We start from the raw sequence: 23394 nt of genomic DNA, 5'->3' as shown, positions 1-23394 counted from the left end.
ATACAAAACATTCATACGAAAAATGTAAAGTAATAAAAAAGATGTTATGTCTTTAAAAAAGATTTAAGATAACTTTAAAGATTCCAAATAAAGGAAATAATATCTGTTTTCCTGTTTATCCATACTATGGCATAGGTTTTTGAAGTGTTGTGTGTCACAGTGTGGGGTGGCCACAGTGATTCACACAGTTTCAAAAACCTCCTTAAGCGACGCAAAGTCTTTCTTTATGAAATCCTTTCATGATAATTTTAGTAGTGTGCGACATGAGTGGTCATGTTGTAAATCATACATGCAAAACCTTAAAAACACAATAACATGTTATTGATGTAAGGACAAGCAAGGGCATATATAACTGTAACAGAGAAGCTATTGAAAGACTGAGCCATTTTTAAATAATACGATTTAAGCTTTATCCACATAGCACATTATATAACTATGAAATATAGTATATGTACAAGCACACAAATTATTATTATTAAAATAAATTGAAAAGAACTAACATGTGCTGCATCTAATCTGACAGAGCTTGAGCTTTTAGAAAAGGTGTAATTGCAGTCACTTTTTTTTTTAGTTTTACTATAATTAAAATTTAATTAATTATATGTATTTTCTTTTGTTTCACTCTTGACAGGTAATACAAACAAGAGGAATAATTTGCATTATCAAAGTCATACACTTTATATTGCTCTTTTTATATTGTTTCTGTGGATGATTTTTTGACAGCCTGTCTGTAACTGTAAGCCAAGTGTCTAAGTGAGGACAATAATATGACTGAACTGAGCTAAACTGAAAATCATTATACATTTTATTTTTCATTGAACGTTTTAAACAACAAAAAATATTTGTTTTACCACTAATTGGTAAACATATAAGTAGAACATAAGCCACAGTGGCAACTACACTATGGCACAGGTTCTTGCATCACTATGTGTCACTGTGTATATAACTGGGGCAGCCACAGTGATTCACATAGTTACAAAAACCTCCTTAAGAGAGAAAAGGCATTTTTGCTGTAAAAAAGATATATATGTACATATTACAAGGGGACCTTCATTAATATACAGGCAGCTCTTTAGCATGTCCTGTGCCACTGAATATTGAGAATTTACACACAGACAGTAAAATTATGGAATTATGTATATGAAATGTGCTCTACAGTTATACTGTACTATATATATATATATAGTACAGACCTACATATATATATATCTATATCTATATATATAGATATAGATATATATAGATATATACATATAACATCATCTTATACATGGAATAGTAAAAACAGTAAACACAATATGTATCAGAGGTTTTTGTATGGCTGCGTGCCAGAGTGTATAACTGGGACCACAGTGATATGTGACAATACAAAAACCTGTCCTGAGCAGAATTTATGCAGAAAGTTACTTTACTCAAAGTAACTTTGTGTGAGTGTGTGGGCTGATGTTTTTGTTCGGGGTTTAACCACAGTGTACTATAGCGGCTACAGTGACACATCCTATGACAAAAACTTCATTCCACAAAGAAAGGGACATTGTGTATGGTGATAATGCACTGAAATAGTAAAAGTCGTTAGTTAAACTTCAATTTCTGTTTATGTAACAGAAAAATGGAGCATTAAACTGAACATTTCAGGAGCCACTTCAGGAAATGTTTTTGTATGAGTATGTGTCACTGTGTGGTGGAACCCACACTGTTAAATGATAATACAAAAACACATCTTGTACTGAACTATGGCACATGTTGTTCTGAAAAGAGAAAATTCACTGACACATTTAAAAGGAGTAAAAAGCAATTTTGTTTATGTTTCTAAAAGCACAAATATCCATTATAGAAAGTAGTGAAATTAGTTGTTTTGACTTATAAATTCCAAGCACCATAATTTCATTGTGATTCATTTTTCTTCTATCCATAATACCCCATATACCCATCAAACACAATATGTTTACATATTAAGCACAAAAATATTGAGGTCTCTCAGATTAGATCAATACAACAAGAAAATTAAAAAAAAATGCTTCAAATTCTCACAAATGCCACAATTTCATTAACTCGAATGTTTGTCTGTCACTGACTGAATATTGGAATGGCTTTTTTAATTACCAAAAAAGGGCTTGTGTTAACTAGGCAGTAGGTTTGAGCTAGTCATTTAGCTTGACCATTTTTGTATAGGGTTGTACTACAGTGCACTATTACGACCACAGTGATACACACTGAGACAAAATCCTTCCACTCAGAAAGATGTGATGCTGATACATAAAATAAGTACTTGAGATAGCAGAACTTTTTATACACACACTTTAGATAATTCTGTAAGAATCAGGTTAAGATCATTAGTTACATAAATTGTCCTTTCTTACATGTAGCATGGGATGTAATCCATTTCTATTTACACAACTGGGAATATTCAATACTAACTCAAATACTAGAATCAGTATTCTAACGTTGTACAAAAACTAGACTAACAGGCATATTTTCAGAATTTAGAATGACTCCAAAAAGTCACAGTAGGTAGGTTGGCTAACCCTAGTAAAATAATTGTCTTGAATGTCAACTGAGTAAATCAGAACTTTAATGACTGATCAAGCTGGTAAATTAGTTTGCCACTGGCTAGACAAAGCCTTCGCATTGGTGCTGTTTTTGTCTTCATTGTTTTTTTGTTTTTTTGTTTTTCCCAGAAAATCTCATCTTCTCAAACTGGTACAACATCTCGCTCATTATAATCTGTGAATCTTTGAGCTTTGAGCTGTACTGATATATCATTAAAGGGGTGGTCAAAACTGACAAAACATTTGGCTTTAATCCAGCATGAAATCAAAGCCCAGCCGACACCAGCAAACTTTGACACTTTTGTCGTCAAGAGCAGATTATGTGAAAGCAGAGCATGAATAATCTTTTAGATAAACGTTTTCTTCAACTAAAATTTCAACGTTTACTGGAGGAAATGCAACGGATGCCTTGAGGGTCAATCCTTGCAATTTTCATGAAAAGTAATATTCAACAAAATATATGAAGGAATAGATTTTTTTTCACTTTTGTCTTGAAAAATTGTAACACTTGTACTTTTAAGCTTTTTTTGATTAATTTCAGTCCATATATTATGCATAGTCACAAACAAATGTAAATGTAGTGAAACAAATGATATTGAAATAAAATTAAAATTATTTGTTAAAGTAATATAAAAATCTTAAAGGAGTGCATGACAGCCAGTGTGCTGTAAAGTTTTTGTATTGGGTTGTGCCACAGTGGATAACAGTGGCTACCACTGTAACACCTTCTATGACAAAAACCTGATTCCAGACCTGATTGAAACAAAATGACAAACAAATAAACAAACAACAGTGAGTAGGTAAAGAGATGGCTTTTCTTTCCCGTATGTGCCTCACAACACTATACAAAAACCAAGAATGTTTGATAAGTCATATTTACAATAAGAATCATTTTAGAACACAATGAGCTTTAAACTAATACATCATCTTTAGCATGTGTTTAAATAGTTATTTATCAATAATTTAAAATATTATTAGAGTAAATGTTATTTGCGATGTTAATAACTAAAACTCAAAACTTAAAGTTCCAAGAGTAACATTTGAAATTAATTGCAGCAAAACTGAAAAACACTGTGAAAAAAAGTGAAAAACACTGACTTGTGCACACTATCAGACAAAGGTTTTTGAATGGGTATTCCTCACTGTGTATGGTAGTGGTTGGGGCTCACAGTGTTAGAAGGCAATACAAAAACCTCTCTAGTAAATACCAAAGGTTACTATATCTGTAAAGACAAACAAACAAAAGAATTCAGTTAATTTCCATAAAAATATAGGTTATGAAAGTAGTTTCATCTTGAAAAATATGGCAATTTAACAGTTTTCCTTATTTGCTTCTGATTCATCATAGTTAACATAGTTCATAAACTGACAGACAGACAAAGTAAAAAAGTGTTAAACTAATATAAGAAGCATTAAAGTTGGAACCAGTGTGAAGTGTCATGATAGCCAATGTACATGGGGAAGTTTTTGTACAGGGTTCAACAACAGTGCACTATAACAACCACAGTGGTATATCCTATGGCAAAAACAATGGCCAAGATCACGGCCCTTTTCCCTCCTGCACATGGTCAGCTGTGGACACAAGTAGTAGTACCGGTGGTAGTTGTTCTCATTATACAATTTTCTGATCCGCTTGGAGCTGGGAGGGCACATAAAATAGTGTTAACTGTTATAACAAGTTGGAGCCTCGTATATACCCTAGAATGACCCAATTTATATAATTCAAACACAAGCAAGTCCTCATATAATCCTGTATGTGGAAAGTGTAAGACTGGTATATTTCTTAGGGAAAGCAAAAATGTTTATATGTTGGTAGTCATGTTTTCTTACACCAGTACTTATGTTAGAACAACACCAGCTAAAAAGTTATAGTTTTTTAGCCCTTATTTTGATAGAAATAAGAATAATATGTGGATCTTTACAAATTAAAATGCACCAAACGCATTTTAAATGTTATATATTACACTTTATTTATAGTTAATTTTACTTCAAATGTATTTCTTTCCAAAAGTTAAAGTATTAAACCTATATACATTCAGGGGTATTTTCAAACTTTCAAAGGACATCATTTCGGGTTTATATTATTATAACACACAGGAAGCAGTCTTCACCACAACAACAGGTGTTTCCACATGCAGTTAACAAACTGAAACTTTGGACTGACAGCAAAAAGCTCAGCACTGATAGTTCTTGTTAATATATTGGACAAAGCAGGAGAGAGACAGTGTTTGTATGTTTTCAGCCTCAAAATAAATATTTCAGTTATGGCATTTCCTTACAGAATAGCACATCTGAACTGAATAATGCCTGAGTAAAGAAAAATTATAATTAATACCAATTCAAAAAGAGTATGAGTACCAATAAGAGTATAGCTGACTATGAGGCATGTAATCAGATACTAAGTCTCAGGCATGTTATTTAAGAAAAAAAAAATCATTGCAGTAATTGAAATTTTTTTTTTCACTTAAACTAAAGTGTACTGAAGTGTACTAACTAACTAAGTGTATTAGAAGCACCAGTTAATCTGCAGTATAGTTTTGTGTTTGGCCAACTGAAAACTAGCTAGTCACTAGTACACAATGCTGTTAGGCTCCCTACTGGATCCTCCAAAGTTTTGCAAAACATAGGGTGACTGTAGCTCAGGAGGTAGAGCAGGGGATCTACTGAACTGAAGGTCGGTGGTTGAATCCCTGGCTGCTCCACTGGGTTATGAATGTGTGTGTGTGATTGGGGGATTGAAAGCACTACTTCATAGAAAAAGTGCTTTGGAATTGTGCCCTCTGAAAAGCTGAAAGCTAATTTCTTTAAGCTTGCATTAGTTTCATATTCATTTTGTTGTTGGGGTTTTTTTTTGTCTTATTTTCTGTTTCGTATTTGTTGCTATTTATATAATAGCTTCAAGATAAAATCACTGGATGTGATTTTATCTTGAAGCTATTATATAAATAAACTTACTTACTTACTAGTGAGTCAGTCTATTACCACTTTCATCGCCATAGTATCGACCATCGACCACAGTATGTGAGAACTCAGGGCTGTGTGTCGGACAGGGTCGTCTGCAGTACTGGGGCCCCACAGGGAACGGTTCTGGCTCCGTTCCTCTTCACTATCTACACTGCAGACTTCTCCCACAACTCCACCCAGTGCTTCCTGCAGAAGTTCTCTGATGACTCTGCAATAGTTGGCTTCATCACTGATGGGGACGACAAGGAGTACAGAGAACTGACACAAAACTTTGTGGACTGGTGCCAGCTGAACTACCTCCAGATTAACACCAGTAAAACCAAGGAGCTGGTGGTAGACTTCCGCAGGCACAAGCATCCTCCACTGCAACCACTGAACATCCAAGGTATGGACATTGAGGCTGTGGACAGCTACAGGTACCTTAGTGTTCATCTGAACAACAAACTGGACTGAACTCATAATTCAGACGCCCTCTACCGGAAAGGTCAGAGCAGGCTGTACCTGCTGCAGAGACTAGGGTCTTTTGGAGTGGAGGGCCCACTCCTGAAGACCTTCTATGACTCTGTGGTGGCCTCAGCCATCTTTTATGGTGTGGTCTGCTGGGGTGGCAACATCTCTGCTGGGGACAGGAAGAGACTGAACAGGCTGATCCGAAGGGCCAGCTCTGTTCTAGGATGCCCTCCGGACCCAGTGGAGGTGGTGAGTGACAGGAGAATGGTGGCTAAGCTTTCATCCCTTTTGGACAACATCTCCCACCCCATGCAGGAGACTCTGACAGCACTGAGCAGCTCCTTCAGTGGCAGGCTGCGGCACCGACGGTGTGGGACGGAGAGATTTTGCAGGTCTTTCCTCCCCACTGCTGTCAGACTCTACAACAAAAACTTCAACTGATCAAACACACAAAAACCCACACATGTGCAATAAGACTAAGTGCAATATTCTTTTCTGACAAAGTTGTATTTTTACTCAGTTGTATATAGAATTTGTATTCTATTTTTCTCCTATTGTATATTTTATTATATTTTATTCTACTGTATATAGTATTTTATTTTATTCTATTCTGTACAGTTGTGTACTGTATTTATTCTTATTGTGTGAATTCTTCACAGGCATTCACACTATTGAGATCCTGTTTCTCTTTATTCTTTATCCTTTATTATTCTAGTTGCTCCGTTTCTTTGCCGCTTAACTACTCCCTCATTTTTCAGTCGATTTTCACAGTTCAAACTTTAAACTGTTCTGCTATTTCTGCTATATCTGCTATATCTTTTGATGATGATAACTTTTATACTTTTTGAGATATTCAACTTTTTATGCCATTTTTTGGTCCATTTTGCTGACAGGCACCACATTATCAGTGTGATCAGCAGTTTTGCTTGCTGGACTGAGCCATGTTTTAGCTCAGTGAGATGAGCATCCGTTCTCAGACCAGGAGGCCTGGGTTCGAATCCCACTTATGGCAACATTTTCTTCAGTTAACACTTCAACTGTTTAAACTCTTTTCCACACAAATTTCAGCTTTTTCACCTCTTTTTAGCAAAACTTTCAGTTTTTCACTACTTTTCAGCACAAATTCCAGCTTCTTAAGCTGTTTTTAGCACAAACTTCAGCTTATTTTCCTCTTTTCAGCAGAAAGTCTGCTGATTCACCTCTTTTCAGTACAAGTTAGCTTCTTCTGCACAGTGCGCATTTTTTTTCCTCTCATCATATCTCTGTTCGGTACTGGAACTGGTTTGGGGCAGTGGGATGCGCAGCTGCTGTGAGATCTCGTGGCAAAGGTTCAAGTACTACATGGGACAGATGCTGCACATCTTCCCTGCTTGCATGTAATCTGCTTTCATGACACTCTTCAGTGTAGTCTTTCAAATACGCTGCAGGAAATGCAACTTTTTCTAGTTATATTCTAATTTTTGCTATATAACTTTTGCACTGTCCACTTCCTGCTGTGACAAAACAAATTTCCCACGTGTGGGACTAATAAAGGTTATCTTATCTTATCTTATCTTATAGTGATTTTGTACTAACCAGTCACTCATTCATTGATAATTCATGACTACTCAGAATGTTTTTGTTCAATGAATACATATGCATATATATCAAAAGACACAGCATATTAGATGATTTACACTACTGCATAATGTGAAAACACTCACTGTGTTTGTCTTGAGACACCCGGTGATAGAGAGTGATATTTAAGCAAGGGTTTGAAAGTCATTCTTCTTTTTCTGAACTCTCATAAATACTGTCAGATAAAGTTACAACTTTTGTGTTCCCAGTCAAAAGTGAACATTCTATTTGGGTCCAAAGAAACTTATCCCCAAACTGGAGCTAACAGTGTAAAAAAAAATCCAATATTCCCTGAACTTTCTTGTCCTCCCTTGTGCCCACAGGTGTGTTGCTGTGCAGAGTTGACATCAGTAGCATTTTTCCATTTCTTTTTTACAGTAGGACAAAAATGTGTTTCTTTATTGCTGTGGTTAATTTTTGTGTTGCAGCCCCTAACCAACCACATGAAAAAATTATCATGTTATGTTTCTTAGGACATGCAGTCATCTCCAAACCACATGCTGCCCACTGTCTGCAGGAACACCTTTCATGGTCTCCTACAAAGTGCATGTTCGGTTTCCCTCCATGCAGACAGTTCTCGGTCCCTGGACATTTCTCTTACGCAACCCAGCTCACCTTGTCTGTGGATTCACATGTGTAAACTCTCTGTGTTTTTCTATGCCAGACCAGCCTGCTAACCACCTGTCGCTCTAAGCCTCCATTCTCTTAAGTATTTGCTGTTGATAAAACTTGTAACACTTTCTCCCTGTGTCCAGCTCTTGATGTCAGAAGTTAAGATTAAAGTTATATGCTTAAAAACCAAAGCCCATTCCACAGTAACTTCGACTCTTGATCCACAATCAAAACTCAACCCAATCTCCATGAAAGAACACATCCTTGTCGTGAAGCTTTTCATGGTATGTCCATGATTATTTTTAACTCAATGTCAAACTACTCTGCATACATATTTTTCAGATCATGTCAAGGTTACTTACATAGTTAAACTTCCTCGGGGCAGGGTCTTAAAATAGGGACAAGCTGTGATAAATGGAAATGATGCAGAGTTTGTTTACTAGTTTGTGTTTTTGTCAAAGAGTCCAATTGAGAAACAGCAGCTCAAAATATGTTTAATGTGTAACAGGGGTGTGGAGTGTGGCTGACTATTCAGTTGATTTTTGGATTTTTGGATCCTAGTGAAGGAGACTGGCTGGGGACCAATGGTGTAGCATCAAGGTTTTTTTTTTAACAGTTCAGTTATTTATATGAAGAAAGACTTAGCTGTTAAACACTTACTTGACTCTCTTGTCAACTAAAACTAAACTCCCGCTCCACTTCAGGTGCGAAACTTCAGGGGGGCAAAAGAGGAAACAGGAAGTGATGAGAGCAAACTGGAGTTGTAGCCGATGCAGATCAGCAGGACCGAGCTGACTTCAGAGGAAAGAAGGAGTGAGTGGTTTTACTGTGGGCAACATGGACATCTCATCAACACCTGTCCAGGGTGCCCACAAGTTTCTTCGAACTTCTTCAAGACACATAGTTCTTTATTTTGATGACACCTTGAGGCAAACTTATTTGCCATTTCTGCTATGAAACAGTAACTAGAAAAACAATCACCTAACTCAACATTGAAAGCTAAATTCTGTTCTTCAAATTTCTTCACTATTGCAGCAGAGAATGTTTACCTACATCAATCATGTTTGAGTTGAACCAAAAACAAGCACTGACTGTTCAGTATTAACATATATACAAGGCCTTTAGGCCAACAAAGCTCTATCAGTAACATTAACTCCTACTGACTTTGTGCTGGTTGGTTGCTGTAAAAGCAGGAGCTGCCAAAGGGTCTGATAAAGAGGAAGTGTTTACAAACTGTTGGCAGGATACCTAATTTTATATAACCCAGACCACAGGAAATGGATGTCTCAACGGAAACTGCTAATAAAGAGTACACTGGGAATTGTTTTGTCTGTGAAACCTGATTCCTTTGGTTTAAATTAAATAAGTATTTGTATTGGAAACAGACTCTAACAGATCACTGTGACAGCTATGGCTACTTTGACTACTGGGGGAAAGGAACACAAGTCACAGTAACTTCTGGTAAGTGATCATGTCATGTATTTTGAGTTAGTGAAATCCTATATTTAGCTGATTATTTAGAGTATTAAATAAAATCTTGGTTATATTTTGCATCTAATGTTATAGTGTAATATCTGTGTAAATGATAGGTAATAGTTTCTCGGTTTAGTGTAATCACCTTTGAAATGACACAAGTAGCTGGCAAAATATTTTTTGCACTAAAGTGCAATTGAAATCTGTCACTGTGATGACTACTTTGACTACTGGGGAAAAGGAACAACTGTGACTGTCACAACAGGTAAAAAATATACGTATTTTTTCCGTTCTATGAAAAATTTAATAACACTTTTTAAATCGTTGTATTTAGGGTTTTAAAGGCACATGTTTTTGTATGTTGGATATGTTGAGTTATTACACTGTGAACGCTGCTTTTGATTACTGGGGAAAAGGAACCACGGTCACTGTCACAACAGGTAAAAAAGGCTTTTGTCTTCATATTATAAATGTGGTTCTTTTAGAGGCATTTTTAGGTTTTTTGTTTGGTTGGTTTTTCGACATTAGTGGGACCATGAGAGTCTTTAAGGTGCTTGTTTTTGTATGTTCAATGTGTTAATGTCTTATACTGTGACAATGCTTTTGACTACTGGGGAAAAGGCACAATGGTCACTGTCACAACAGGTAAGATGAGCTTTCTGACTTAATTTTAATACTAAAAATACAAAACTTTCACTGTTAATTTGGCATATTTAGAACTTGGAGGTGGTTGTTTTTGTATGTCGGATATGATGAAATTTTACACTGTGACCACGCTTTTGACTACTGGGGGAAAGGCACAATGGTCACGGTTACATCAGGTAAAATGATTCATTTCTTTCTCATAATGTTAAGATTTAAATTTAAAGACTGTGTTGTTGTTCTTTCAAAGAAAAAATGTTTTTCAAACTAATTTCTATAGTATTACAAGCCTATAATTTGTACTCTCAGTTTAATCTTTGATGGTATTATTTTTAAGAATTCAGAATCTCAATTTGCAAAAAATGAGAGTATTCCAGATTTTTTGGTTATCGTAAAATAATATGGAAAAACGCAGAAAAATGTGAACAGGTTTTTGTATTGAGTGGTAAATAATTATTTAGATTGTGGCCATTCTTTTGACTACTGGGGAAAAGGCCCAATGGTCACTGTCGGTTTAGGTATGAATTTTAACATTTTTCTTATAACTAACTTGTTTTTCCTGCTTAATTATATAAAATCTGAAAAAGAATTGGCACAAAAAAGAAAGAACTTTGTATTTCTTTCTCTTTAATTTGATTAGAAGATAATTATATAAGCAGTTATTTAGTTGAGAATGATTCAAATTATTTCCAAAGTTAAATGATGTCACCAAGTAATCCCATATCACAGAAGTTAGTTTTTGTGAGAGGTGTGAAAAGACTCTGTTAACTGTGATAACTGGGCTTTTGACTACTGGGGTAAAGGTACAATGGTTACAGTAACATCAGGTAAGGTGATCTAATTCTTTCACTTTAATTTTAAGATTTTCATTTAAATTTTGATTTTTTTTAAAGAAATGTTGTGGTTGTGAGAAAATTCAATACCGTCATTTGTAGACTGAGAGATAAATGTCTTATAGTTTACAGACTTGGTTTAAATGGTGGTGAAAATCAGGTTTTGTACAGTCTTTTGAATCTCTTTATATTAACTATAAGGAAAATATATCAGATTGTAGATTGTTATAAGATGGAGTGTGAGGTTTTTGTATGCAGTTGTCAGTAAGTTGTTAAACTGTGACTACGCTTTTGACTACTGGGGAAAGGGCACGACAGTCACCGTCACATCAGGTACGAATTGTTATATTTCTTGCTAAAGAGAGAAATTCCTGATCCCCCGTTACAATACAATGTATTCATTTTCATTTGTTTACAACTATAATGATAAATTTGATAAAATAAGTACTTACATCAAAAAAAATTTGTAGTTTGTTACAGAATATGTAAAAAAAAGAATTTCAGACCAATTTTGATTAATAAAAATCCTTAAGTAAGAGTATCAAATGTTTTGTGTGAAGTATGAAAACTATCTATTAAGTATATCAAATGGTTTTTAGACTTAGAAAATGGCTCTCCAGTTACAGCATCATCAGTTAAGATATGTCTCCATTGGATACAAGTTATAATTTAACGTAATATTTTCTCAGTGAATTGTGTTCGTATACATTTGCTAAAAAAAATGTCAAAATTGGCTTTAACAGATAGCATATTTTGGGTGATTTGATAGGATTTTATAATCTTCTTCTTAATGACTGTTGAAGTAGACCTTTTGTGTATCATTAATAGTTTAGCCTTTTTATACTAAGAACTAAGTATATTCAGTACTGTGCTACGGTGCTTTTGACTATTGGGGAAAGGGGACAACAGTCACTGTTTCATCAGGTAAGTAAACCATTTCATCTCAAACATCAATGCTAAAGTGGAATCAAATTTAATGTGTTCTTAAAATAATTTGCCATCAGCACTGTGAAAGGAAGTTTACCGACTTTATGTTATTCTTTTATTTTATTTCTGTTTTCTTGTGATTGATTTTTGTCCATATTATGCATTTAAAATAATTTACAAAAAGGTGTGGTGTAGACTACTAAAGAAGTGACACTTATTAATATATAATATTGTTATATAACACTAATGGAGAGTATTTAACAAAATAGAATTCGGGGCATTTGAAATGCTAAACATTTAAAATGTAAGGTCTTTCACAATGGACTTTATTATACATCACAATCATCTCGTTTTTTCTTTAAACAATTCTAAGTGAAAATGTGTGGTATATTATTGTATTTCTATTCTGGTATCTTAATTACTGTTGTCTCCCCTTTCTTAGCCACTTCAACTGCACCCACTGTGTTTCCTCTGGTACCATGTGGCACTGCGAGCGGAGATATGGTCACTCTTGGCTGCCTTGCCACCGGCTTTAACCCTCCTGCAGTGACTTTCTCGTGGAACAAAGGCGGCACTGCCTTGACAGACTTCATCCAGTACCCTGCAGTACAGAAAGGCAATGTTTATACTGGAGTCAGTCAAGTCCGAGTGAGGAAACAGGACTGGAATCCACAACAGAATTTCCAATGTGTTGTGAATCACGCTGCTGGGAATGCACAGGCTATTGTTGATCCAATTGGTAAGACTCATGCTAAGTCATTTAATTTCCTTTTCTTAGGTTATTTGAATTCTATATACATCACATACAAAGTACATTGCTACAGTAAGCCTTATGCTAATTCACATTTAATAAGTTTATCTTATTCTATTTGACTTATAAAAGTTTACATGAAAGCTCTGTGAACATATACAAAACTAAACAATTTGAATGAATTAGCACATAAATGCACAGGCTGATATTGTTATAGTCTGTAAGATTTTTGTTAAGTCATTTAATTTCCTTTTCTTAGGTTATTTGAACTCTTGATACATCACATACATAATACATTGCTACAGTAAACTTCAGTGCACATTTTCTGAGGCAATATTTCTTATAAACTATTACTGGGCCACATCTAGTGATTGTTACTTCTAATAAGGATAAGAGTCAGTTATCGAGTTAATCTCCAGTTTTTGTTTACTGAAGAAATATAGTAGAGGCTGACTTTATCGTAAATGCGCCCCAAGCTGCTTATGTTTACAATTAATCTGAACACACAACTTACAACAAAAACACGAAGTTATTCATTTTTAAAAAAAATCATAATCAACATAGAAGCAAATATTTCACCTCATTAAATAACGTGAAATATTTCAAAATTCATAATTTCTTAATGGACTTTGTGGAAACACACACACACACACACACACACACACACACACACACACACACACACACACACATTGTAAGGTGGAATGAGAAAAAGAATATATCCAAGCAGTATTAAGTTTTGGTACATTGTCTTTTTTTAATTCTTCACTCATATACTTATGTGCTCTGCGCCCGTCTGAAAAACAATATTGCAGCATGTTGTGCTTCTTTCCATCTGTCTAAATAATCCTCATCCTTTCTGATCTCTGCCTGTCTCCCTCCACTTTCACTGTGCATTGATAATTAACATAATTAACATTAATATTAAATGTGTGTTTGCTTGCCAGTCAATGTATATGCAGAAGTGAGCAGTGAAGCTCTGCAGTTCAGTTATTGGTGACTACACAAATCCAGTTTTCTTTTGGACACTGTGCAAAGTGAAAGTGCTAAAAAAAAAAAGTGAGCATAAGGAACTTGTTTATATAGAAAAACAATATAGTATGAACAGTGTAGCAAATTATTTATCTCAGCTTCTGCATATATATAAATACGTATATATATATATTATTCCCTGCTTCTGCATACACATATTTGTGTATATCTTTGTTTTTCAGCGGTGTTTAAGCAGAATCCAACTCTTAAAGTGTTTTCCTCCTCTTCTGATGAGGACGGTACCTATACTGCCTCCTGCTTTGCCAAAGAGTTTGCACCAAAGAAACATGGCATAAAATGGCTGAAAAACGGAGCAGATATCACCAGCAAAATAGATCTGACCGAAACAGTTTCTGACTCAAAAAATGCGGCTGGAAAAACACTGTACTATGCAACAAGTTTTCTCACAGTAAATTCCAGTGTCCTGAATGATAAGACTACATTTACATGTCTGTTTACTGGAGGAGAAGATGGATCTTTGAATAAAACTGTGGCTTACAAAGTAAAACCATCATGTGAGTAACAGATTTGTTTTCTTTTAAAAAAAATATACATTTATATTTTTAAATGTGGTTTTGTAATAATTTTGCTCACTAACTGTTTTTTGCTTCATTACTCAGGTCCTGGTTGTGTTACATCTAATGTGAAAGTAGAAATCACTGACCCCGCAACTGAGGACATGCTTCTCCTTAAAAAAGGAACTCTAACATGTCGAGTCACAGTACAAAAAGATGAACCTGTAATAATGTGGGAGAATGAGGATGAAGTGGAGATAGCAAGTAAACCAATGATTAAAAAAAATGGGATATACATTTCTAAACTTGACATCACCTATGACGAATGGACCAGGGGGGTAAAGCGCTATTGTGTTGTTCACCACCCAGATTTACTCATACCTTCGAGGGAACCTTATGAAAGGGAATTCGGTAAGAAGAATACTCTGAAACTGTGTTTAGTCCTTATTGACATCTTGATATCAAAGACATCATAACTGTTGCTTCTCAGTCTGTATGTGTGTGTCTATGTCTGTGTGTGTGTGTGTGTGTGTGTGTGTGTGTGTGTGTGTGTGTGTGTGTGTGTGTGTGTGTGTGTGTGTGTGTGTGTGTGTGTGTGTGTGTGTGTGGATTTGATTTCCTGTATTATTTTGGTTAATGTATGTGTGGCACAAAGTCTCATGTTGTTTCATGCTTACAGGAGGAAACCCTCAGCGTCCGTCAGTGTTTATGCTCCCTCCTTTAGAACAAACTAACAAAGCAGAGGTGACCCTGACTTGCTTTGTGAAAGATTTCTTCCCTAAGGATGTTTTTGTGTCTTGGCTTGTGGATGACGAGGAAGCAGACTCAAGTAGTTATGCTTTTAATACCACAGAACCCATTGAAAACAATGGATTCTATTCTGCGTATGGCCAGTTGTTTGTCAGCCTTTACGAGTGGAAAAACAATGCTGTCTATAGCTGTGTAGTGTACCACGAATCTGTGGTTAACACAACTAGAGCTATTGTCAGGTCCATTGGGTACAGAACATTTGACAAAAACCGCATTGACCTCAACATGAACATCAACCAAGACTCAAAGTGCTCGGCCCAGTAGATGTTTCTCATGTCTCTGTCTTCTGCTGTTTGTTGTTTAATGTCTGTTGCTTGTGATATGACATTGTGTTTGTGTGTTTCAATGCAGATTCAAAATAAAAAAAAAAAAACAGTTTGCAACTCTGTTGATGTTTATTGTATGCAGTTCATGTCTTCATTTAAATCATATTTTGAGCTTTATGTTTATTGTACAGTCACAGTGCTATCCTAATGTAGACAGTAGCATGTTTGGGTTATTTACACAATAATTATAAAATAATACAAAATAATAATATAAAAAAAATGTAATATCTAATTTCTACTAGAATAATACAACAGTACTAAATGAGGTATTTAGGGAACAGTCTATGTTTATTTAATATGCAGATAGTTCAGTAACACTGCTTCTGTGACTTGTCTTTGTGTGCCTGTGCGTCATCTACTGAGTCTTGCACCCCTTAAAAACAGATGACTGCTCAATACAACCCTTTAAATCTCCCAGGCAAATAAACAATACTGGAGTCTTTCTAAAGCAAGTCAGAAGTCAGGATTGTAGGTCTGAAAGGGCATGAAATTCTATTCATCTTCATGGGACACTCACTCGACATCTGTCAGCTTATTTTTTTCTTTTCTGTCATTATAACTTCCAGCTGAGTTGACTGACTATGAATCTGCTATAGCATATAGAGTCAAAACATATGTATTTAACCCACAACAGAAATAAATAAAATCTATAAGTTCCCATCGTACAATGTGTGTTTCAAAGTGGGTTGTGAAATGTCCAGTTATTTGACACAATAACGTTTGTTCATCTAGATCTTCTCATCGGTGACTATCTGGAGTTTCATCACCCTGGGCTATCTGGAGACGATAACATAGCAAGCGTAGCCATCGTCTTCATCCTTCTCTTCCTCATCACTCTGCTGTTAATCTTTGGAACAACTGTTATCAAGGTAATCAGAAATTAATGTGCTGGCATTGTCTGCAGATTTAACTCAGCATTGAGCAATATGACAGATTACATTCATCAAGCACGTAGCCATGACAGAAAAAACTAAAACTCATTTAGCATTCTGCATTTTAACCATGAGTCAGAATAACTCAATTATTGTAAAAACAACTAAAAAAATGCAGATTACAGAAAAAATTGTATCTATGCACATTAGAAGCATTTAGGATTATGTCAGTTTAATAAACCAATGTAATATTTAGTTAATACAATTAAAAAAGGAAGAAAAAGGTTCACGTTATCCCAGTGAGGGATTACCTACTTCACAATTCAGCTGTTGTTGTGAATTTAATTATCTTTATACAGTTATTGCTAATATCATATAAACAATATATATCAGCTAAAATTCACTTAGAGTGCTGAAATTGTATAAAAACATAATTTAATAGTTGAATGTTCAAGGGCCAACTGATATCATACTGATATCGCCCTACTCAAAGATCTAGCTCTATGGACAAAGACAAGGGTTTTAAGTCAGAAGCAGCAAGTGTAATTTCTATTACACTGCATGTTGGAAGACCATAAATACAAAATCGTGTCAGATCAAAATGAAGCTCTTTCAAAATCAGTGTGGCATGTGTGGTTGATTACAATATTTAAGATATGGTGACAAAAGTGATTATCAAACTCATTAAATTGTGTGATATTGTGTGGAATAATCTATGCCAATGGCAAAACATATAAAATATGCTCATATTGCTGATTTAAACCAATTTATATGTGTAAGTTAAAAGATAATTACACTACATAATGTTACTATTTGAATTCATTTTTCTTTATATCCCAGTGTAGCATGTATATCCCAGTGCTTTATGTCCAGATGGCAAGTTTCTGAATGCCTTAATCAATTGAAGGTGTATTATTGAAAGTAAATTAATTTAGAAATTGTCTTAATACTGTGTAACAATCTCTTATAAGCAGCTTTGTCAACTGTTAGTTTGACCTCCTAAGTGATTTTCAGCTGATATTAAAGTAGTGTTCCTTCTAAGTTTATTCAGCAACTATATTTAACCAACTACAAAATAAACGCACAGCATTATAAGTTTCCTGTGTATTGATACATTTTTTGATATATGTGTAGCAATGTAACTTCATGCATAAACACTATTTATAATGAAGTAGTGGTGAGCAGTATGAAATAAATCCTTTTGCTCCAAGTTCACTATTTTTTTATTCTTTTAACAGGTCAAATAAAACAAATGGACTGTGAAAGGACCTTTGAGTGTGGTGAAAAAAATATTTCTCAAACATTTTTTTTCATATAATCTCATACTATCATGTAAGTAATCACAACTGCCTTTTTTAAACTGCAAAAGCTTTATCTGTCTTTAAAAATAAATGTTTTAATTAAGATTAAATTTTGTCTTTCTCTTGCTTTATTTTGAAATTGTTTACATTATTTGAAGGTTGATCTGTAAAAGTTTAATGCATTTTAAAGATTATTTATATGTATTTAATATTTTGTCCTTTTTTAAACTCTAATATACAGTTCTGTTCATCACATCCACAGCATCTGGAATCAGCAGCCCATGCTATACCAAATATGCAAAGTGGTAGATTTTACAGTCGGTTGCGTTTTACTCTATTATTAGAGGATTTGAGAACTAAAACCTTTGGCAAAGTCATGAGATGTGAAATAAAATACATGTGGTACACATGCAAACTGACATGAGAAATGTAAATGTGCAAATTGTTTCTCTTACTGGCATAACCACACCTCACACCTGCTGTTTGTGATGCTCCGTTGCTCTTTGCATTCTCTCACTTCTGTATTTTGGTACTTTTTTGAGACCTGGGTGTTACTCAATGCTTCCGCTTGCTGCTTGCCATGATCACTCTGCCCTATCATGCATAACAACTGTGCAACAGACTTCCTGCCCTATCTTCACCTGACACAGCAACACCAAACAATGTCAAATTAGAACTCTGCCATCTAGCCTAAAGACAAACACACTACACTTAAAACTGAAACAGTTCCTCATTTACCAAAATCTGAAGGTATGTATAACTGAGATGACATTAACTTTTTTTCTTGCTGCGTTAACACATAGAATTTATAATTATGCATGTAAAGTCAAACTAATATTTGCTGTTTCTCAGTGCCTCGGATTGTCTCAGCAAACATCACATTGTACTCAGTCTGGGATGGGGAAGTTGGAATCTCAACAGTAAGGCTCATCTGCACATTGAGTGGCTCCTTTCTAGACAAACTGACTTTGGGGTGGTTCCTGGATGAAAAACTGGATCAAAGCGATAAGGCAAGCACAAGGAAGCTACAAAGTGCAGAGGGAGAACAGAAAACCTTCAGCCTGAGCAGTGAGTTTAGGCCAAATATGACATCGTGGGCAGAAGGCTCAACTTTTACCTGCAAGACTAAGCCCAATGGTGATCAATATAACAGAGCAATAAACATTTGTCACAGTAAGTATGTAGAGTTACTGACTCAAATAACACATTTATCATGCGCAAATTCTTAATATGTGAAACTAATTAAGATCAGTCTTTAGTTAAAAGTTTGTTTTATTAGCTTGCCATATTAATAAGCAATTTTTCTTATAATCCACAGAAATTCACCTTTATTGTAACAATGTCAGACTCTAATGTTTGTTTGGTGTTTTTTTACTTTCCTATTAACAGCTCTTCCAAGCTCCTCTCCCTTCATTCAAGTGGAGATTCCCAGCTTCAAGACTGTAATGACCTCAAATACTGACATGCAAGCAACGTGTTTGGTCCACACTTATTTTAATGCCATGATCACCTGGCTGATTGATGGCAAAGCCGTGACTAAAACAGCGACCCGAGAGAAAAACGCAACTCATATAATCAGCAATCTTTCAGTTTCCTCGACTCAATGGGAGAACGTGAAGAATGTAACATGCAAAGCAGAGCATAAGTGCTTCACATCTGCTGAGAAGACCATAAATATTGCAGGTAAGATGATACAACAATAGGAAAATCAGACATGTTATGACCAAAGAGCAATTAAAATAATGTTTTTGCATGATCATCCAGGTTGTCCAGTTAATACTCCTTCGGTGGAGATCAGGCGATCTCTCACAGATCTGCCGAAGAGAGACAGTGCAGTGTTCGAGTGTGACATCAAACAACTGTCCTCATGTGACCTCTTCATCGCCTTAGAAGTCAATCGTGGTGAAATTCTTGAAAAAAAACATTATAATTTTGCTGAAGGCTCAGTAGCCAATCTTTCAATCAGTAGTCAATTCATTGTCCCTCAGAAGTACTGGATGAAAGACCAAACCTTTACCTGCAAAGTGATTCAAGGCTCTTCTAAAACCTTTCACTCAAACTCCATCAGCAATATTTTTGGTGAGGAGATTTCCCTTTTTTTCCCTTTGTAGAAGCTGATTTATCTTTGTTGTTTTATAGTTACATGGTTTCTATTAAATAGACTAATAGATGCATTGATGTATGCCCCTTTAGTGGACCCATCCATGGAGCTTCTTCTGGTTCCCAGTAAAGGTTCAGAATCACAGACTCTTTCATGCTCTGGATGGAGCTTCAACCCTCACATTAAATGGTTGTCTGCGTCTCAGGAAAGGTCTCCAAATTCCACTACTATCAGCATGAGTGTAGATGGACGTGTTAGAGTAACGAGTCAACTTGTAATTGATCAATCTGAGTGGAAAAAAGGGAATAATTTCACCTGTGAAGTGTCTGACAGGTCTCTGAACACACGTATCACAAAAACAATCAGTTTCTGTTCAGGTACAGTGAAAATTCTCTTATTGTGATAATCATTAAGAATACAATAAAACTATTTTTAAATTAGAAATTTGGATATGAGACATTTTATAACTGCTCCATGGTTGTTGCATATTATTTTTATTTATTTATGTATTCATTTTTTAAAATTAATTTTATTTTTTATAGAAACTCCATCATCATCACAGTTAGTTGGGGTTTATGTCCAGGGACCACTGCCACAGCTGACTGAGAGCAAAGAACATGTGACTATTACCTGTCTTCTGGTCGGCCGTAATCTTAATGATTTCTCCATCACCTGGAGAGTAGGTGGCAGCAAAATTACCGAGAGTTATGATGTCCTAACTAATCCCCCAGTGAGTCATAACAATGGAACAGAGACTCGACAGAGCTTCCTTAAAATGTCAGCAGTGGATTGGGATGGACATACAAACATTTCTTGTGAAGGAAAACATCCATGTTCCAATCATGGGAATGAAAACCATATAAGCAAAAGCAGAGGTAATATTAGAAATGTAACAAATCTTTCTAAACTTCATGTTCCTCTGGTTGTGACTGTATTTTTATGGTTCTCTTCCTTTTGTGTTTTTCAAGACTTCCTTGAGCCAACAGTGAAGATAATACAACCAACTGCCTCTGAACTTTCTAAGTCTGACATCCTAACGCTTGTTTGCCTAGTGTCTGAATATTTCCCTGCTAACATCATAGTGCACTGGGAAGAAGATGGCCGGACTCTCGCATCCTCACATTACGTAAACAGTCCTCCATGGAAATACTCAGGGAGCAGCTCTTACTCTATGAGCAGCAGACTAAACATATCCAAAACTGAAGCCACAAGGTCTACGTATTCTTGTGTTGTCAAACAGGAGTCATCTAAAGCGCCTGTTAAAGACAATATAACTGATGTGTTTGGTGAGCTGCCATTTAGCATTTAATATTTACCTATTATTTCCATTATAATCATTTTAACAGACTGATTAAAATTGATTGACTGATTGCTAAAAATGTTGTGGATATCTTTCCAGCCTCAGTGATCTACAGCCAGCCATCAGTCTACTTGTTTCAGGGCTCTAATGAACTTGTGTGCCTGGTCTTTGGCTTCAGCCCTGTATCCATTAACATCACTTGGTTTCAAAATGGAGGCACAGAACCGCTGAACTACAACACTAGTGAGCCCCACAGAGGCCCAGATGGAAAGTTCAGTGTCAAGAGCCACCTTTACCTGTCCCAAGAAATATTCTTACCTGGGGTGGTCTTCACCTGCCGGGTGATCCATGCCAACACCACCCTGTCCCGGAATATATCGAAACCAGGTACTGCATCATTCACTGATTGATTTTTTTTCTTGCACATATAAGGTCCTATTAAGTAATGTGAAGGACATGTAAAGTCCATTATTTTTCCAATCTCTTTTCAGCTTCTTTGTTAGTATAATAATGTCAAGTAAGTGATAAATAACCAAATGTATACATTATTCACAGATACGATGAAATATTGTAATTTATTTGACAACATTGTGCATGCTGATGTGAATGAAGACACAGCTGAGGAAAGCTGGAATGTGGCTTTCACCCTCACTGGTTTTTTCATCATCGCCACCATATATGGTATCATAGTTACATTATTTAAGGTAAGCACTTGTCATTTGATTGTTTAAAAGTAAGATTCACGTCTAGCTTCTCATTTGAACCATGAAGATTATTATAATTATTGTTATTATTATCTGTACAAGGGAGACAGGGAGCATAAAAATATGTACATGCACTGTCATTACAGTATGATGCTGTGATGATTTATATTGTGACACACCATTCTAATCTGACATTCCAGTCTGTATTATGTCTATGTAGGCTTTCAGTCATCCATGTCATGATAGTCTAAGGAGATTGGAAAGAAAGCAACTTGACTTTTTTTAAGTTATATGAAGAGGTTTCGCCTGTCATCCAAGACGTTTTTTCAGTTCTAAAACCAAACGATGGAGAGTCCCCGGTATTTAAACCTTGGCACAGGTTGTCCTTTACCAGCATTGCAAGAGTTAGCTTTAAATCAACACCTAAAGGATAAAGATCACTCTTGGCAGTGTTGGGATCACACCAAGTGCCTAAACCCCCACTCACATCTTCCCTCAGGTGACCTCAATAGGTCATATGACTGGGTGAGGTCTCACAGTGGTTTATCAAAAAGCTATGGTGATAATTACTTTTTTCATTCATTGGATCAAATGATGAGGCACATGGCTAATATCGGTCAATGACCCCCTTAAGAGACAACACTCACTAGTGTTTAAGGACCTGGAACTCCCCACCATCTAGTTTAAGAACTCAAGAAGTCATTTGAAGGAGAGGTGAAACATCTTCACAAAACCTAAAGGAGTCCAGTTACTTTCTTTCTCAGCTTCTAAGTCTGTATTATGACATTCCATTGGGTGCTTAGTTGAACTTTCAAATATGACAAATATATAAATGTATATTATAATAATAATAAAATGTTGTTGTTTCTATTACACTTTAATACACTTTTTATTTCAAGAGAAAACAATACAAAGTTGTCACTAAAGGATTACATTTTCTCTCTCATTTTTTCTTTCAGACTAAACCATGATGTTCACAGGACGGTTCATGTATTATGACTGAAATGTCTAAGTTCTGGGGGTTTGAACAGCACCTGTCCTGACTAGTTTGAACATGTAATGCTTTGTTTTTCCATTGTTATTGATGACATTGTTTATGCTTTACAATTTTTGGCATTTGTGTTTTAGTTTTGTGCTAGATGCGACATGTATGTAAGACAAGTGAGAAATGCATTAAAAATCAATAAAGAAAACAAATAACTAACTATCTTCAGTTCTTCTTGAATTAAGAAAAATGCTAACTTGCCTTACAGAATACAAGTAATGACACATACTAATATAAAACTGTTTATCTTTGGAAAATTGTGTTGTGCACTATCATGTTGTATTACTTGGATTTTCCACAAGAGTGAGACAAAGCTCCATGTGTAGTAGCAGCAATGTGGGTGCAGCCTCTATGTGAAAACCTATCATAATTTAAAGATGCTGACAGATGCAGTGGGAAGGCAGTGGTGTTATGAAGAGGTGCATTCATTTCCAACCACAAAGAATGTTTTTATAACTCTTCCTCTTTCCAGACATACACAGAGTCAGTGTAAATCTGTGAACTCTGTCTTTAAGTGAAAGCTTAGAGTGTGTTTCCATGTGCATTTGTGTACCTTGTGGGTTTGGAGGA

General features: G+C 35.5%; 1 protein-coding gene and 1 gene segment (V, D, J or C); both read left to right on the top strand.

Moving 5' to 3' along the window:
* The first annotated feature begins 10291 nt into the window (after positions 1–10291).
* On the top strand, positions 10292–15439 carry LOC308411390 (Ig mu chain C region membrane-bound form-like). The segment is given in 5 exons: positions 10292–10310; positions 12510–12806; positions 14033–14089; positions 14471–14629; positions 15045–15439.
* Positions 15440–19851: 4412 nt separating this feature from the next.
* On the top strand, positions 19852–22811 carry LOC308411389 (Ig heavy chain C region, secreted form; the record flags this gene model as incomplete). The annotated part of the gene is made up of 5 exons (XM_080905268.1): positions 19852–19906; positions 20828–21061; positions 21175–21462; positions 21631–21779; positions 22739–22811. The coding sequence occupies 5 exons, from the start codon at positions 19852–19854 to the stop codon at positions 22748–22750; spliced, it is 738 nt and encodes a 245-aa protein (XP_080761394.1). The 3' UTR covers positions 22751–22811.
* Between the last annotated feature and the right edge of the window lie 583 nt (positions 22812–23394).

This window comes from Rhamphochromis sp. 'chilingali' (assembly GCF_963969265.1).
Source record: "Rhamphochromis sp. 'chilingali' genome assembly, chromosome: 15".
Taxonomy (NCBI): Eukaryota; Metazoa; Chordata; class Actinopteri; order Cichliformes; family Cichlidae; genus Rhamphochromis; species Rhamphochromis sp. 'chilingali'.
Note: the sequence above shows the minus strand (reverse complement) of the source record. Positions and strands in the feature narration are given on the sequence as shown.